Here is a 19,057-nt window from a genome sequence, read left to right on the forward strand (position 1 = left end):
GGGGGGGAGAGAACAGCCCTTCCCAGGCTTTTCCCCCCACCTCCCTGCTCAGGTAGGGGGAATGGCCAGGCTAGGATGAGGCAGGGGGGTTAAACCCCGTCCCTGGCCCACACCAGACTGCAACTGGAGTATGCCTGGCTGTGGGAAGGCAACCCCACCAAGGCAACCCCACTGCTTGAGTGGCATGGCCAGGCCCTGGCCTTGGGTCAGTAAGCTGAGGTGGAGAGGGGTTTAAACCCCCTCCCTGGTCCATATGGGACACCCAGCCAGGGTCTGCTGGGGGGAAGCCGAGGGAGGGAGAAGAGAAGCCCCTTCCAGGCTCTCCCCCTGCTCAAGTGGAGAGGTGGAAAAAGAGGGTTTCAATCCCCTCCCTAGCCTGCACAAGAAGTGCTGCCGGGAGGGGGGACAGCAGTCCCTCCCAGGCTCCCCCCACTCAAGGGAAGGCTGGGAGGGGCTGCTTCCCCCTCCTGGCATACCCCTGCTAAGGTCCTGCGCGTGTCAGGCAGGGGGCTGAACCCCGCCCCCTGCTCTCGGCCTCAGCTTCCAGCCCTAAATTGGGGCCTGGCCACATCCCTCATTATCTGTTCTAGTGGAGTGCAGGGGGGAAGGCTAGGTGGGGCTGCTCAACCCCTCCTAACCCCCGCCCCCTCCCAGGCAAACCCTGGCTGGGGTCCTGTGTGGGACAGGGAGGGGGTTTACACCCCCGTCCCCACCTCAGCGTGCTGGCCATGGCCAGGGCCTGGCCACAGCCCCCACTCATGGGGGGAGAAGGAGGGGTTGCCTCCCCCTGGCCAGAAAGACTCTGGCTGGGCTCTGGTGAGGGCTAGGGAGGTGGGTTCAGGCTTTTTGACCATCTGTATTTAGTCATCATGACTAAGTCTTGTCTACACATGGACATTCACCATGATAGATACTGCAGAAACAGCTATGCTGCAAATTATTGCAGAATAGTTCTGACAAGCAGTTACAGAATCAATCATAAAGTGATTGATTCTGTAACAGCATGTCCTCCTGGGATCCAGTGGAAGCAATTTGGGAATGGCTTGTTTTGCAATAGTTATGTTGGTCAATTTTTGCATGTGGACAAGTCCGAAGTTACTAAATGCACCACTGCATTGAAGACAAGGGAAACTGTAGATTTTTAAAAAAAGCTTTCCTACCAAGATTTTTAAAAACTTCATTACTAATAACCATTTGGTAGCTAGCTGCTTTTACTGTTCTAACTGAACAAACAGGATGCTTGCCAAAAGCAATAAAAAAGTTTAATCAATGTAGTGGTGGCCTATTCCACTAAAATGGTCCAAACACTAATAGATCTATACATTAGTGCTATGGAATTTATCCCTTTGTGTTGGGATGGTAAACATTAACATTTGCATTAACTCTTTTTTTTTTTTTTTTATCAGGTAGTTAATTCAGACTTGTAACTAAACCTTACAAATTACAAAGAGGTGCTCATTTAGCACACGTATCACAATAAGCTACTTCGTCCCACAAACACAGGCATATTAAAAATAAAAGTTCTTCTGTACAAGGGTCCTAATCAAATCCATTATTAACCTAGTGCCCACCATTTTCCCAAGTATTCATAAGTGTGGAAAAAAGCCCCAAAGAAGTAAATTAAGGATATTTTGGATGAAGGAGTAGAAAAAATTCTGGGACTGAGGAACCTTATGAAGCAGGGGTGTCAAAGATACTTACTAAAACAGCCAATGGGAGAGGAATAAACCCCATTCTCCTGGAAACAGAATCACTATAATCTGTGTATGCCTGGGACAGAGGGAGGGAAGAGGAAAAAAAATATAGTCTTAGTTCTTTTCCCTGGTATATGAACCATCAATCAATGCAACAGAACAAGTTTACCTTACTTTACATATACTAGGAACGTATTAATCACTTAACAAATATTACAATAATAAATTACACAGCTAGCTTGATTTGGTAAACAAGTGTTGTCAGAGAAATCTGCAGGGACCCAAAAATACAGATCCCCATTTGTGCATGAATACTATTAACACTAATATGACTAGCAAAATTAGCCAGAGAGTTCTAAATCAAGAGCAACTGGGTCTTTGTATCTGAACAGGCCAAGGCACTTCATCTGTGCTCTACTGTCAGTCCATTTAGGGAGAGACGTCTGTTATCAACTTAGTTTTGATTCCCCAAATATCACATACAAAAATTCAGAAAAGAATAAAGATGTGATTATCCAAAGCACCACAGAGGCAATGTAAAGTAATTGTAAATGCTTCTATTATTAGGGTCTAGATAACCCTTTTCATTATTAACCATTTAAAGCCTATATATTCCTGCTTGCAATCCCTCATAAAATAGGCCTATTATGAATAAGAATTCTCATATACTGTTGACACATCTTTCATGCTGAAGAAGGGTAATAGCAGATAATCTCCATTTTTCTCAAACTGCCATCACTCAAAGAAATAAAAGTTTAAAGATAATCCAATTCATTCCTTAGAGTACAAATATTGAGATTCCATTAGTAATTCCAGTAATTTAACACTGCTCTATGAGAAGGTTTGCTTATGATCTTTTGTTCACAATCTCAGGTAAAGGAAGATTCCAAGTTCTTGGAATACACTGCTTTTACACATGTATATTGTAGGAGAAACAAGCAGGGCGCACGACTGTAAAAGTAATTAATGACATGACAGTATAAATTACCAACAATCACTGTACAAGTACTTGATCTACCACGGGTAAAACTGAAAGGAAAGAAAGCTAGCTCAAAATTATTTTACGAGAATCTGGAAAAATCTAGTTTAGCCAGCTTACTTCCAGCATACCACAGACAAGATTGAAATTAGGGTAACTGTTATAATGCTTTCTGTTATAACAACTTTCTCCATGTATGTAACACAATTTACTCTTAAAGAACAAAGGCAATTGACTGCAAATTACCTGAAGAACTGAATGACCTGAAGAAACATGACCACATTTTCCTTTTCATCTCATGACACACTATTTTGCAAATACAGTTTCAACACCGTAGGAATAAAACCAATTTTAGAACATCCGTTGGCTTTAATATTTCCTATACTGTTAGTTAACACAAGGAAACAGCCTTCACTTTCTCACTTACATTTTTCTGTCGACTGCTAACAAGGTCAAAAGCAAGGCTTGCCCTGTACTCACTGTAGACCTGGAAAAAATCCAGCACATTGAATATGTGATTAATGTGTTTTGAAAACGTATAGAAGCAACACAATTTTAACAATACAGTGTTTCTGTAAAAAAAAGAGTTTTACAAGGCTTGTGCACCATCTGATGGATTCAGCCCTATTATGTAGCATACACTGCTGTATAACAAGGAACAGATATTGGACAAATCGGGACAACTAAGGTAAACAGTTTTCTAAAGATATGCAAGAATGCATTGATACAAATTAGGGGTGCAATGATAAAGATCTTTTTGGGCAATAACAATGATTGACTGGTATCCGCCGGCATGGCTAGTTAATAATCTCACAGCCAATATGCAGCCTGGCAGCTTGGAGATCACATATGACCCCCATGCAGCCTGGAGAGCGGCGAAAAGAGATTGGGGGATGAGGGGGGGGGGGGGGGGGAGGGGGCAGGGAAGGGTCGTGATGGGGAGGAACAGATCGAGGCCCCCACAGTGAGGAAGAGAGTGGAGCTGGGGCAGGGGCAGTTGGTGTCCAGGTAGGGCGAGGCAGGGCATGGGACGAGCCATGAGTGGCTTTTCCCGGGGGGGGGGGGGGGGGGGGGGGGGGGGGAGGGGGGATAGGGTGTGGGGGGGAGGGTAGGTTGGGAAGGGGGAATGGCTCCCCAATGCTGCATGCACCCACAGGGAAGGCATGAGGGGCGTATTTCCCTCAGATTTCATAGTGATTAGGGTCAGAAGGGACCTAAACAGATTATCAGGTCCAACCCCCCCAGCCCGGGCAGGAACGAGTGCCAGGGTCATAACACCCTAGCCAATACCTGTCCAGCCTTCTCTTAAAGACCCCCAATTTGTGCATGGGGCAAGAACAAGTGGCCCACTGCAGGCTCAGGGGCTGTGCTAGCCTCTTCCCAGCAGTGCGGGGAAGGGGGGAGGTGGAGCACCTGGGTGGGGGCTGCTCTTAGGGCAGGTGGCAGTGCTGGGAGGGGGGCTACAGTGAATTCTGAGGTGGCCACAGCCCACCCTGTAGCCCCCCCACTCCCCATGCCTCCTGCCCCAAGTACAGCCCCAGCCTAGCCCCCACACTGGGAAGAGGCTGGCACAGCCCCTGGCCCCAAGCGGGCAGCTCATCTCTGCCCCGCGCACAAATCTGGGGCAGACATGTCCCCATCTCCCCCAGGGGTGCACACAGCAGTGGGGTGCCACCCCCCACTCTTCACACCCCCTGAATGAGCTGTCTGTGGCTCCATCCCATGTCCTGCCCTGGCTGGGCAGTGCTTGCCCCTAACCCAGTCCCTCTCTCATCGTGGGGGCCTCCATCTTCCCTGCCCCATGCCCCTCCCCCTCCACAGACTTACTGGCTGCATGCTGCTCTCCAAGCTGCCTGGCTAGATTCCTGGCTGTGTGCATGCTGTGGCTGCGTGCGTGCACATGACACTTATTGGTGATATTATTGGCTATACCAGCTAAAAAAAAGCCAAATGCCAATAATGTCAATTTTCCTTTTAATGAGTGCTGATCCAATATAGACTGATATATCAGTGTACCTCTAAAACAAATGATATCTTCTTTTGTATGTTTTTCCAGAATTGCACATGTCTGAGATTGTTGGTGACAAGGTATTTAGCAGAATTTATCAGATTTGTTGGAATCTGACAGGGGTTGCAACATGAATGCTTCTACTATGGCCAATATGGCAGTTACATACAAATTTATATGACAGTATTGAAATGCAAACCTATATAATTCAGTGTTTGGATTTCAGTTTCACCAAAATGGTACTAACATCCAGTTTAAGCAAACTGGCCTCCTAAACTTCACTAGGATTCTGATCGCTGTAAAACTGCAAGATGCAACATCTGCAATTTTATCCTCCTCACTTCTCTCCTCCATTATCCTGGCACAATTCAAAATAGGCAGATTCATTCCACTTAACACCTCTTCAAAGTCGATCTGATATTGTATTCTTCATGTATATTTTTTAAAGTTGTTATAATGCACTGTTTTATCCTGCTTAATGATTATGTCTTTTACTTGTGGAGTACTGATTTTGCTTATGTAAACTCTTGAGTTTTGGGGTCTTTCATGAATGACATTACATGTCGCGCACAACAAAAAGTCTTGCATTCAAAAGCTTGTCTACCTTTATTCCAACTACAGTCGGTCCAATAAAAGATATCACCCTAAGAAATCTTTGCCTTTAGTAAATCTAGCCATAGCACAATGAAGATTAAAAGTATCATCTTTATGGTACATAATGTTTATTCGAACCGCAAACCTGGATCAAGACTACCAGAACAAAAGTATGAACCTGCTGTACATGGAAGGCAAATTATTTAAAAAAATTATTTAGTAACTAGAATTAGAAGTTATATCAAATCATAACACTCAAAAGGAACAAATAACCAAACCCCTGGTTTTATATTAAGCAAATAAAGAAAGTTGTAACAGACAAATGGGAGAAAAAGTTTAAGAAAGCTACTTAAAACATATTTTGTTATGAATGGGGAATGGTATCTATTTTAAGGATAATGAGATTGAAAACTGCAGGTCTGACTTCAACTTGCACCCCAGGTGGTCAGCCCCTCCAAAAAGTCAGGCTCAATAGCTCTACATCTTTAGAAGGCTACATAATAATAGTAAAGGAATTCCTTAAACAAAATCTCACAGGGAACCGTCCACCTCCCCCAGCTGATTTGGCACAGTGAAGCATGTTGTATTTCTGGCTATTTTCATTTCACTATTCCATTTTTCTATACTCTTTACACAAAACTAGGGCATGCATAAAATGCCTCTGGCATAAGGGAGCTTATTAAGTGTATCTATTAAAGTTGTTTCTAGACCACACAATCTAGTTATTTTATGGAGATACTGAAAATGATAGCACTTTCAAAGTTTTGACCTCATTTCCTGAAAAGGGGATTTTAGTAGCTACAAAGAAATGTTAATCCATCTCTTCTCAGATTTATAAAGTGTATTTGAATACACAATTTATTTTTAAAAGAAAAATAAAGAAAACATCTGTGCCACGTTAATATACAATAAACAATTCCTTCCAGTGCCTTAAAGGACTACATACTTTATATGCCCCAGGAAATTACAGGAATGGGAAACTAACAGCCGACCTACTTAATATTCAGTGCTGCAGGGACGGAAAGAATAACTAAAATAGCCTGACTCCAGATTCCATCTTTAAAACTGTACTCAATACAAAGATCCAATAGACTTGAAAAGAAATAGATTTTTCTGAAATTTTCATTGCATCTCATACCTACTTTGTTTAGGAAGAGGACATACTGCCTTACTAATATATAAATCAAATATTTACTTTCCATTATCCCGAAGTAGAAACTTTCTCAATAAATGATCTACTACTGTGAACTGTGACTGTTACACAAGAGTCTCAACTCTAATTTATGGATCTAGAACTATTAATTTAGAAGCAGAAGTATTTCTGGTGCATTGAATTCATTCTCAGAAGTGTATTAACAGAAAAATAATTACAAATTTACAAAATGACATTATTTTTAAATAGCAAAAGGATTACAACACTTCCTGCATTAAATCAATCTTATTTAACATTTTGTAACACTTTTTAGGAGAGTAAACTACCACAACTTAAAAATTATTCAGCAATCCAAATGTATACCTACATCTGCTGTGATGTCATTAAATTTTGTTATAAAGGCATGTTTCACAATATCTACTGCAATTTCTGATCCAATCACCATGCAAACATCTGGCAACAACACCCAAAGGTGATCTGAAGGGCAGAAAAATACTGAAGTCAGTTATACTGTAGAAGTAGATATCAGATGAACAAAAACAACCATATAGTAATTCTGCTCAGTGCAGCAGCTTCAACAAAGTATAGGTCAATCAGCTATCATGTACTAAATATACTTCTTCCCACTGAAAACAAGGCCATGGAATCTAGCCTGATATCGCTATATGCATTGCCAACCTGCTACATTAAAAGAAAAGCTAGTGTAAATTCAGTGAGAAATTTCTAAAGTAAGAAGTAAAAATTACACTACAGTCAGAAGAGACTTATTTGCACTCTTACAGTGGGTCACAGTGAATGATTTTGGGGTTCACTGCACTTGTTGGGTCTGGAGCAGAGGCCTGCAGGACAAGGAGTTGTCCCAGGACAAGCCTTGGTTTGTTTCTCGAGACAAACAGTGGGACAGCAGGGAAAAACTTGGGGTCCTCCGCAGACATGTTTGTGACCCCCCCCCGCCCCCCCCAGCTGTAGAAATATCTATTTCCTAGCATGACCTCAATGTGATTTATCTAGTGCTATCTTTACAATTATTTGCCAACAGATTTGCCTGTGGGATTACAATAGAACCGGGGTCATTCATATCGGGGCTGTCTGTAATCTTAGTTAACAGTACAATTATGTCAAAAAGTGCTGCTTCCCAGTTCAGCTGGAGCTCATCCGTTTCCATGTAGGTGCTAGGATAAATCCACAGCCATAAGCTGGAACACTTCAGTGGTCTCACAGAGCTGTTTGCTCCGACTCTATACACCCACAGTTAGCTTGTAACCCCTATTTTAGCAGAGGGCAAGGAACCTAAACCTAAAGCCATTATGGAATGTAAGCCATAACCTGTCAGTATACAGTATATACTGATATATTCTACTGTATAACTGGATTTGATTTAAGCCTGCCTGCTACTTTGTGAGGGAAGAGCCTGACTGAACCTCATTAAGGCTCTTTATCTTCTTAGTCACAGCATCTACTCAGCCTCTGCTCAGCTGTTTGCACCCCATCACCCTTATTCAGAGAGGCTTGCTTCTAACGCTAGGAATAGACATTGCATTTGTCTCTTGACAAGCTGTACCTGTGTGTGTCCTGGAGCAGAAATGTTCCAGGATTGGCATGTACACACATCTCTCGTCTAATCAGGGTTTAGTGAGGAGGAGCTGAATGCATTTGTGGTTTTCTGTCTGCTTCAATGATGCGATCCTGGGATAACTCCTCAGATGCATTTTGTGATGTCCCAGGATAAACCATTAGCATCTCTTATCTTGTGAAACGTTTAGGATTTATCCCAAGACAAATGTGATGTCTGTTTGTAGACTAATAGAAGCCTTCAAAATGCAGGACCCAGTCAGTCGGGCAGCCTCAGGGCTACAAACAGTCAGCACTGACACCAGCTGACCTATGTTAGCCGATTTTCTGACCATCAAATGATGCTGCTACATACAGCTTAGACTATACAAAGTTATACCATTTTTAAAATCTCTCACATTTTTTTCCACTGTCTTAATTACCTGGATTCCATGAGAACTGTTCCATGTTTCTTAGACACACTATTAGTAATAATACATAGTTGGTGAATCTTTCCTTTATATCTGGGGGGAGGGGAAAAATTAAAGGTAAATTCCAAAGAAAAGGTTTATTTATTTATATTACAGCAGCATCATTATAGACAAAGACAAAATCCTTCTCTTATTCAATCAGAGTCAAAGAAAACAGTATTAAAAGAAAACTGGAAGAAACTATCAGTTCTTCTGTCAGAAAGGTAAAAGTCAACCTTGACATAGAACCCTATGATTTGCCCTACCAAACCAGACTATTTGTCCTTTAGCTCGGTGTCCTCCCAAGAGCAAAAGACAATAGGCACCAACTTAAGAAGCAGCAAATTCCTCCAAACTTAACCTCCAATGAAAAAGTACAGGAGATTTGGAGAGCTGATTTTATTTCTTTCATAAGAAAGCATGTTTATTTTTGCTGCATGCAATGCTAGCCAATCTTGTAAGCTGTAAATCAACTCCAAAATTTCAGGGAATGGTTTGAGACTTCAATAAACAGAACCCTTCTAAATTTGGTGAGAAACAGGAATTTGAAAGGCAAAATAGTAGACGGGGAAAAAAGAGGACAGAGCTTCTGTCATCTGTTTAGCAGAACTGACATCTTCAACAGTATCCACAATGATTTCTTAATTAATGACACTGCTGACAGCAGCCATTAATATTTTCCACCACAACAAGACTTCTCATTTTAGCTCTTCCCATCCTCAATGAAAGAGCTATCATAGGTTACTTTCATTTACTGTGGGAGCATGCACACACATTTGGACAGCTACTTGTACAGCTGACACATGGACCTTTCCTTGCTTTACCTTTGTTAACTTATTATACACGTGCCCTAACTCTCCACCCTTGCTTACATATACCACTGATCTGAAACCTGGTCACAGTATACCAGTGACTCCATTGTGATATTTTTAACCAGTTGCTTTGAATGGTTGAAGTACCACTGCTGAATCTACTATTGAATCTATATTGTTCTGTGCAAACTCTCAAACCCATGTGACTATACTGCCATGGGGACATCACTTCTTTTTCCTTCAACACCAAAACTTTTACATATTGGCACCCACAGGAAGTATCATATATTCCAAAACTTGATGCATCATGATATCATCTGGCTCAGTGATTCTCAACCAGGGTACTGGGGCAGCTCAGGCTGCCCCGATATCCTTTGAAGAGTACCACAACGTGTGAGGAGATAAGCAGGTAAGTGCAGGCTCAGGCTTGTCCCTGCATGGACATTCCCTTGTCCCCACTGCAAGGAGGTAAGTAATGTAATCAGTAAGTTAGTTTTTGAAATGGGGTGTTGTTCAATGCATAGGTTATGGAGGGGTGCCTCGAATATAAAAAAATTGAGAGCCACTGATCTAGCTAAATCATCACCGATGCTGAGATAATTAATTTAAGGCATGCTGGCTCCAAGGACTACACTTGTTATGTATTTCAAAGCACTGGACAGTTTTCCTATTCCCAATGCAGTAGAGAAAGAAAGCAAGGAATACAACCATTTGTTGTTTCTAAAAATTGTAAGTGGCTGTATTGACCATACTGCCTCTAAAGCCAAAGTGCAACAGTGCTGAAGAATGTTCCCAAGTTGGTCAGAACAATGAAGCACAAGCCTTAGAAGGTCAACAAGCCTTTAAAAAGAACAGAATCAAAGTGCTCAAAGTACAACTTCTATATTTACTACTTTATAACAGATTCCTTGAACCAGAGAATAGTATGCAAATGGGACTGAAATTTCCAGCCATTCAGAGAACCCCTAGTTTGATTTCTGAGAATTTTCAGCATTAGTCCTAAGCACAGGTGCAAACACCAAGGACTGGTACTTCTTTCAGATAAGTATCTTTAGCAAAATAATCTCCCAGGATGTTCTGCATAATGCACCAAGCAAGCAGACAGAAAATCATTAGCATAGAGAACAAGAAAAATAAAACAAAACAAATACATGCTTGTTGAAGTAAAGGCAAAAAGGTAACATTTGCAGCATCAGAACGAAGTAACAAATATAAGAATAGAAGCAGGTCCTTTGGATTTGGCTCAGCTAGTCATTAACAACCCCACTGAGGGCTGTCTCATTAGAATGACCAGGAAAAAAACCAGCTTAGGAAGGATCAAGAACAGAATGATGAGTGAAATGAAATATCAGACAACAAGCAGTCATTTCAAGTCCTTTTACAAGAAAAAAAGTAGTATGGTGTCTGGAATGAACAACAGGATTAGAAGAATGCCGTGAAAACGGGGAGCAGGAAAATGGGAAATTACTTTTTCAGAAATAGAAAACACAGAATCCAAACTAAAAGGGCTTTTCACTTATTATAACAATGAGACAGACAGAGAGAAGAATGGAGCAGTGAAAGCAAAATCAAGAAAAACAAGTGAAAGAATGACAAAGAAAGAAAAATGAAAGCAGTAGTTAAAAGGTGGTAAAGAACAGACTGAGGTGTTTTTGAAATAATAGCATTTTGCTAATAAATACTAGACACATCTGGAAGAGAGATTTAACAACACGGAAAAATTTGGAATTCAGTGAACTAAAAGAAAGAAGCTACAAATTCATATAAGCTCCACACCACATAGATGTAAGGCTTTTCATGAAGAAACCAGTTTTTCATGAAGAAACCAGTTTAACACAGAGCAGAGCTCAAAGAAGATAAAGCAGATTTAAAAGCATATGAGAAACTACCATTCTGAGTCTCACTAGTGGTGAAGCATCTTCTCTTTACAGACAGCTTTGTTATCATTTACTAACTCCAGAACTGTATAAATGCAGTGATCATTCACCCATTTCTATAACAGAGCATATTCTTTAGATTTACTACTACTTCTTTTACAGCAAAAGCTGTGTTAACCGGCACTTTATTAGCTGGAAAACTCTACTAACCGGCATCCAAGAGACGTGGCAAAAGCGAAACTGGAAGTACCACTTCCGGGGGACTTCCAGTTTTGTCTCCGTGAGTCGAGTTTTATTTTGCCACTTCTTCAGGCCACGGCCCAGGGCAAAGCAGCCTGTGCGGGGCCCCCCTCCCTGTCCCCTGGCACACTGATGCTGGGGCGTGCACCAGATGGTGCACATTTGATTAGCCAGCATATTTGATTAACTGGCATCCCCCATTCCTGGGGCTGCTGAATAACAGAGCTTTTACTGTAATTCATATTTAGTTCATTCTTAACCTTTTTTATACAATTGTAACTACAGCCACGGTAACTACAGTCCAGATTCATTGGGAAATAGTCCTTGAGAAACTCTTATTAGAAGAGAGAGAAGTACAATAGTTGCTCTAAAGGCACAGAACAACTGTCACACTATGAATCTCCATATGCTTTTATGGAAATGGGAACAAGTTTGATGCCAGAAACATGTTACTCTGGTTGCAGATGACATCTCAGGACTACAGTAGATCCCATGGCATCAGAAAATGTAATTACAGATCCTTTAACTCCAACTGCAAGGCCTTGACTATCTGCAATATGTTGAACTGCAATGTTTTACTGCTAGCAGATCTTTGCATGTCTGGAGTGGCGAGCAGGATTTGGTGCAATTTAAATCTTTTGAAGCATCCAATTCTTTTTTTATGCAAGACATTAGGACATTCATTTTGAAACAGTAACGTAGTATTTGAAATACAAGACATATCATATATACACTCAAATCCAAGACAGTTTCCGCCCCCCATTCAACACTGGGGGGGGGGGAAGCCTCACCTTGGATTCGAGTACCAGGGCAGAACGTGCAGCTGCTGGCCAGAGCTGCCACTGCCTGGAGTCAGTAGTCAGCTGCAACTATGGTGGGTCTCAGACCAGCCAAAGGTGTGGCCTGGGGGATCAGTAGGGGTAGGTAAGCAGCAGGGGCATAGGCACTGGGGAGGCATAGGCATCAGGCCTCTTGGTCTCCCCCGCCCCACCAGCTTCCCTTATCGCCTCCCCTCTGCTGCTGCTAGCTGACAATCAGCTGATTGTCAAGCACCTTGCCAGCACAGGTGCAGCCCAGGATTATGATTTTAGGCTCTCCCTGCACTGGCAAGTAAGGCGTGATTTGGATCTGAATCACAATCCCCAAAATCCCGCCTTTTCCCATGCATCTGTGGCACATCAAGGAGGTGTGATTGTTGGAATCACGGATTAGATCCCATCATGCCTTCACGTCTGACAGCAATCTCAATGTCACCACACAGACACAGTATTAAAATATTAAACTACACCAAAAACATTTTGTTTATGTATAAACACATTCATAAACAAACATTTTATTTATTTTATATATAAAAATAAAAATGCATCTAAGTGAGACAGTTCTAGCTGTTGTTTTGTTTTGGAAACTGAAATTTCAGTGGATCAATCTGAAGACCAGGAGCACATTGCTAGCAGCAAGATTGCCCTCAGAAAGATTAAGCTTGCTTAGTAGAACATCAAGACCATTAAAATGAAGAGTACCTCAGAGTGAAGAACGACGGGCAATTAAGTCAATTGATTCCCTCAGCTACCTGAATATTAATGCAATGGCTAATACACTGTGGAGCATGAATCAAAGCACAGTAATTTTATTCTGGGCAAAAAAAAATCAGTTTCCCCACTTAATACACATACTTGAATTCTGTGGGGTTGATTTCCGGAGGAAAGGTGTATGTTGTATGTGAGAAAATATGGTATCTTAAATTTCCTTCGAGATTTCATAAAAACTCCCCCTTATTTCTAAAACTAGTGTTGATCTTCTAACGTTTTAGTACTACAGGACCCTGATTTTACAGTATGCTAATGCATTTTTGTATACTATATGCAAAGGAAGTATGAAACCAGTAGAAAAGGGTTACTACTGTATATATAAACAATCATACCACTGTGCTTTCTTCATTCAGTGAATTTGCATTCACTGTGCTTATCTTCATGCTAGCTTTAATGTTGGATTAGTATTATTACACCTCAAATTTAAAAAACCCGTGAAAAAAAATCCCAATTAAAATTTGCTATATTCTATGCCTAAAAAGATAAAATATTGTAATTTACGAGTATTCTATAAATTGTTCCAGCAAGAGTTAGTTACTGAACAAACTAACTTGCTTTGTGCATTCTTGCATGTGCTCCATAACCATCTGGTATAATGCATGGCCTTACTTTGCCCTACGGCAAGGAGGGAAAGTTTACATTAGAGACTACAACAAAGAATACCGAAGAATAAGGTAGAAAATATATATTTGCCCTCTTTTGTCATGGTACTGTTGGTCATTAGTCACAAAAGAAATAAGAAGTGGCTGATAATCATAGCCTTCAGTCATTTTAAGAACTTAACTAACCCATGAACTAGAATTAGCCTTATGATTTCATATGGTACAAAAAAGTAACTGCGCGAATATTACAAATCTTTACAGTGAATGTTCTCTCAAATTTAAGAGTCTGCTTTAGCCTCTCAGACCCTTTCTGTGAACTTTCAGGTAATCAAATTTTACCTGTACAAATGTGATTACATTAATTATCATTATACCCCACATTCTACTGTTTAAATTTAGTATTTAAGGTACATCAGAAATTACCCCAGTTTCAACTAATTAAAAGTTGCCTTTACTATATCAATAGTATTAATTTTCTGGCTCTTGCAGACTTTTATAAAAAGATAAGAGTAATATAGCATACTGTAAAAGGATACTTATTTAAAAAAAAAAACAATTTATGTACTCAAATATGCACCATGAAAACACTGATCTTTTCAGTTACATACAGCAGCATCACACCAAATTTGTAAGAGTGTAAAGTGAAGTAGATGGAAACAATACCTTTGGTGCAACAAATGCAAGCCAGATGTTCAAGCACTAAAAAAGTTCGCTAAAATTTGGCTTTAGAAACTATCAAAACTATTTCTTATATATAAATACATTTCTATAGGTAATTATTGGCCTAATTTAGATGGAACTGCCTGTTCTTTTTTTTAAAGTAGAGTCTCAGTGAGAAAATGAAAGCTTATTAAATGTGTGTTTGTACACTCCCGTAAAAATTAAGTAATTTTTGCCTATGATGTCATATACCCCTCAAGTTTTTGTCCCCTTTTTTTTTTGTGCCAAAGGTCTGATAAGAAACCAGGCATAAAGAACCCTCACTATTGTCTCAACACAGTTCTATAGCTCAAGGCATCAAAACATTAAATAACAAAGTACTGAAGCCATTATCTTCTAATATTTAGTATAAACAAAATACTTCAGCCAGAGGCTATTTAAAGCACCTTTTCCTGGAGGAGCAGTTAATCTAGTTGAGAATTTTTCCAAATTTCTATACTAATATTCCACAAAATGGCCATGAGAACCAAAAGTACAAACTTTGTATCTTAAAGCCTCTTGAAGTTTTAAGTTTGTCTAATTTGTAAATAATTTTGCTATAACGTTCTAAAAAACTGCAATAATTTATAACTAACTTTTCTCCAAGACTATTTATTGGACTACATTGTTTTATTCTTGTGAGAAAACATGCTATTTTAACATTCATATATGCCCTCAAAGTTCACCAACATAACGATGACCCTATGACTTCTGCCAACGTCATTGTTAGACAGCATGGACAGGATCTTCCGAATAGTCATTTGAGTGAATACAATATTTCTGACCCAAAGCCTCATTTTAGTCCTGTTGAACAATGCAGTAACAGAAATACAGAATTTGGGGCAGAGTGATCACACTTCAATATACAGCTTATACATTTAAAACTATAAACATAATGGAACAATTTTCTAAAAAATGGTAAATTTAAAATTACTACTTTGTCCAAACCATGCAAATATACATACCACTATTTGACATTTGAAAAAGATTGTTCTTCTCAAATTTCTTGAAAACACTTCCTTTTATTTCAACAAACTGTAATTTTAAATACCAACAGTTAGTTTCTTTACATATATGGAATTGATATTCAATATATACTTTTTTCATTAAAAAAAGCCAATCAAGTCTGTATACATTCTGTGTCTTGGGTCATTTAGGATACGTAAGTGAAGTTAGTCTACTCTATAAACATCAATTCCCATGGAACAATAACACTAAACTGTCATCTATTTATTATTCAAATCTTGAATAACTATATTTGTCTGAAGTACACATTCAATTTACTCCATTTACTTACATTATTAGACATCATGATAGTAAGCAGTGACTTATTGTGGGAGTTGAAAGCTACATTAAGGGTAGTTGCTTGCACCATTATAAGAATGGCATGCAAGACTGAAGACAACAATGTTAAGGTAAATGACATTTGAAAAGTGCACTTCTGTGTAATTAAGAAATACCAGTATTACCACAAATGTCAAAAATATTCTGCTTCACTTGTCCTGGGCTACATCAAGGTTTCCTGTTAAAGGAAGAATTATTTGAGAGAAGAGAGAGATTATTGTCATTCTCTGTTGCCAGTACCTAGTAATTCTAGGACCATTACTCTAGCTGCTAGTTTTTGCATCTTTTCCCAATCAATATTAAATTTTATTAGGGGCAGTATTCTTGCTAGAGAGAGAAAAGGAGTTACTTATCAAATGGAGGGTCTTTGAAATATGCTGTCCCTGTGTACAGTCCATTATGAGACATGCATAAGCTCCTTCTGCCAAAGATCAAAGATTCTGCTAACTGCTGTGTATGGTCTACACAGGTACCCCTGAACACCCTCACACACACACACCACACCAAGGCACACTGAGGGAAGTGCAAGACCCATCACTATTTCAGTTGATTCTTTGTCACAGGCATAAATGTAAATATGACAGGAATGAAAGCAGAGGAAGGAGGACACAGGGAAATATGCAGGTACAATATCTCAAAGAATTCTTTGCGTACTTGCCCCTGGGTGTTTTCCATTGTAGGAACCTCCTAACCTGCATATCAAGTAATAGGTGGGTGGATGCTCAGAGCCTTGCTGTAGAACTGACCACAGTACTGCCCAAACACAAGACTCAACAAAAGCAGATGCCTGTACTGTACACTGAAAGCAGGAGTAGAGCCCCGCTTTGCTATCCTAACAATGGGGATATTTTTAAAGGGGAACTGCCTTGCACCCTAGTTTAATTATGAAAAAACTTTCATAGTTTTAGGAGTCAAGAGTATCAGAAAGACCGTAAGAATTCAAAACAGCTCAAGAACCAATTCAGAATCTGTGAGAGGAAGAGACAGGCAAATAATCTAGGAAAATTACCTGAAGGGATCTGTTCTGTACAAGTAAGAAAATAAAATAAATTTTAAGACTTTTAACATCCAAGTAATGAACTGCTGCCTTTTCCCAGCTGGCATAAGGTTTCAGACAAATGAGCAGCTAAATAACTTAAAGGTGAAATTCCAAAACTATACTAGACTAGAGTCTCCCAGGCATTGATGTTAATAACACATTTCTTCAGATTGGCCTTCAAGGTGTCCTCAAATTTCTTCTTTTGCCCACCCCTAGAGCTGTGTTTATTGGTGAGCTGGAATATAGGACCTGTTTCAGGAACTGGCTGACAGGCATCCTTATGACTTCCTATCCAATAGAACTGGTACTGTATAAAACACAGCTTCTCGTGGCATCTGCTTGGGCCAGAACACTGGAATTTGTTCTTCTGTCCTTCCAATTGATATGGAGGATTTTCTAAAGACACTGGAATGTCAGGCCTTCAGGTGTTTTCAGTATGTTGTCCAGGCTCCACACCCATACAACAGGGTAAGGATGACAACAGCCTGGTAGATGAGAAGTCTGGTTTGGGTCCTAATGTCATGATGAAAGACATGATATGGGGGATGTGTAAAGGCAGCACAGGTAGATTTTATTTATGAACACTATAACCCTGAATTTATATTCTGGCAGGTTAAAAGCTTTTCAGTCAGCCATTAAAATATGAAACATTGGAAATGGTATTTTTTTTTTTTATAGTGTTAATACATAATTTTAGGAAAACTGACATCTTGAAATATAAACTGTATAGTAGTTGTGCTTTAAAGTAATCAACTCGAATATGTTGAGAATATTTTGTAACTTGAAAGGATACAGACATACAGCACTGCCATGAAGAAGTGAGGAATCACACCTATATGAGCTCTTTTTCTCTCTTTAGGTTCTGTAGCCGTCCAGTAAAGAGCATCCAAAATATCTTGTCCAAAGGAGGAAAACAGACGATCAGCCACCTAAAGACAGAGAACTTTTAATATTTCTAAATAATATTTGTTCTGGCAAAGTTATTTGCATACATTGCCATAATTAATGTCCAACTCACAAAACAGTCTTCAAAATTAATTTATTTTTCATAGCTCATCTCCTCCCCTCATTTTTACTCTATGATTCTATTTCCACTAAAAAAAAATGTCCAAGTCTCTACTGTAGTTGTGGGTATCATATAACTAACGGTGTTATTTCCTCTCAAGTCAACTACCACTATCTCAGCAGGACTTGGATGTGAAACCCCGATTTATTAAAATTAAATCCTGGACCCTGGATAACGCACTCAACTATGACAGCCTATGTAAAAGTACACCAGATTGTGATTCAAACTTTAGTCTTTCATGAAGCAAAGTATATCAGCATGCATCACCTTTTATACCCCAAATGATTTAAAAGCAAAAGGTCATGATAAATAGCAAACTGGAGGAAAGAAGGAAGTATCTAATAGGGTGCTACAAGGATTAGTGTTTGGTTTGGTTCTGTTTAACACCATTGCTAAAGATCTGGAAAAAGGAACAAATTAAAATTAAATTCACCAGAAAACATCTAATTGACAGAAACAAAAAACCCCCAAACCCACAAAACAAACAAACAAAAAACCCAGGAAGGAAAATGGCACACTGACCTAGGCAGATTAGAAACAAGTGCAGAAAATGAGAACTGATTTGGAAAACTACAAATATCTGAGGAAATGTAATCCAAAATATATGCGCAATGAGGCAGAAATCAAGAAACTGATAATGCTGAAAGGAACATAAAATAGTAGTGGTTAGCAAATTCTGGCTGTCTGTAAATTCAATACAGCAGCAAAATAGTCAGTGGGACTATATGCCCTATGTACTCAAATCCAAGATAAGGTTTCCCCTTACCCCCAAATCAGCATGGGGGTAGGGGGGGGGGTAGAACCTCATCTTGGATTTGAGTACCAGCCTAGGGGAGGAAGTTGCTCAGCTCCAGCTTTGGCCCTGGGTTCAGGGCTGAAACCAGAGCTGAGCTGCTGCCTATCCTGGGCTGGAATGGCTCATCTGGCAGGGGAGAGGGCATGCAGTGGGGTGGGGGGAGCAAGGGGGAGACCACAGAGTGTGGAAAGGAACCTGCAGCCTTCCCTCCCCCACCTCCTACCCCGCTGTGCCTGTGCCTGCTCCCTCCCCCCACCCTCTGCTCCCTCTTACCTTCTGTTCCAGGTCAGATCCCTCCAGGCCAGACTTGACCTAGGCTGGGAGCTGCCAAAGCTTCTCTCTGGCCGGGCTGAGCTGGGCCTGGGATGGAACCACTGCTGCAGCTAACTGCACCAGAGGAGCAGAGCTATAGCAGATGGTAAAGGGAGTTTGGCAGGCAGCAGGGGGCAGGAAGCAGCGAGCAGGCACAGGCATAGAGGGGCAAGCAGCAGGGGGGATCAAGGATAAGGGATCTGGCCCCTTACCACCCCCACTGATGCTTTCC

The 19,057-nt window shown here is 40.4% G+C and overlaps 1 protein-coding gene across 4 annotated transcripts in view; it reads right to left on the reverse strand.

Annotated features, from left to right (window-relative positions):
* TAPT1 (transmembrane anterior posterior transformation 1) overlaps positions 1–19,057 on the reverse strand; it is an 89,356-nt gene that overhangs the window by 12,192 nt on the left and 58,107 nt on the right. For all 4 annotated transcript variants that reach the window (XM_025211430.1, XM_025211427.1, XM_025211426.1 and 1 more), the window contains 7 exons: positions 17,445–17,580; positions 15,566–15,663; positions 15,234–15,303; positions 8,423–8,503; positions 6,796–6,905; positions 3,101–3,160; positions 1,702–1,770 (listed from right to left, as the gene is read on the reverse strand). In XM_025211430.1, the coding sequence (XP_025067215.1) occupies positions 1,702–1,770; positions 3,101–3,160; positions 6,796–6,905; positions 8,423–8,503; positions 15,234–15,303; positions 15,566–15,663; positions 17,445–17,580 (624 nt within the window). The remainder of the gene's footprint in view (positions 1–1,701; positions 1,771–3,100; positions 3,161–6,795; positions 6,906–8,422; positions 8,504–15,233; positions 15,304–15,565; positions 15,664–17,444; positions 17,581–19,057) is intronic.

The sequence above is a fragment of the Alligator sinensis genome, unplaced genomic scaffold (genome assembly GCF_000455745.1).
Source record: "Alligator sinensis unplaced genomic scaffold, ASM45574v1 scaffold466_1, whole genome shotgun sequence".
NCBI lineage: Eukaryota > Metazoa > Chordata > Crocodylia > Alligatoridae > Alligator > Alligator sinensis.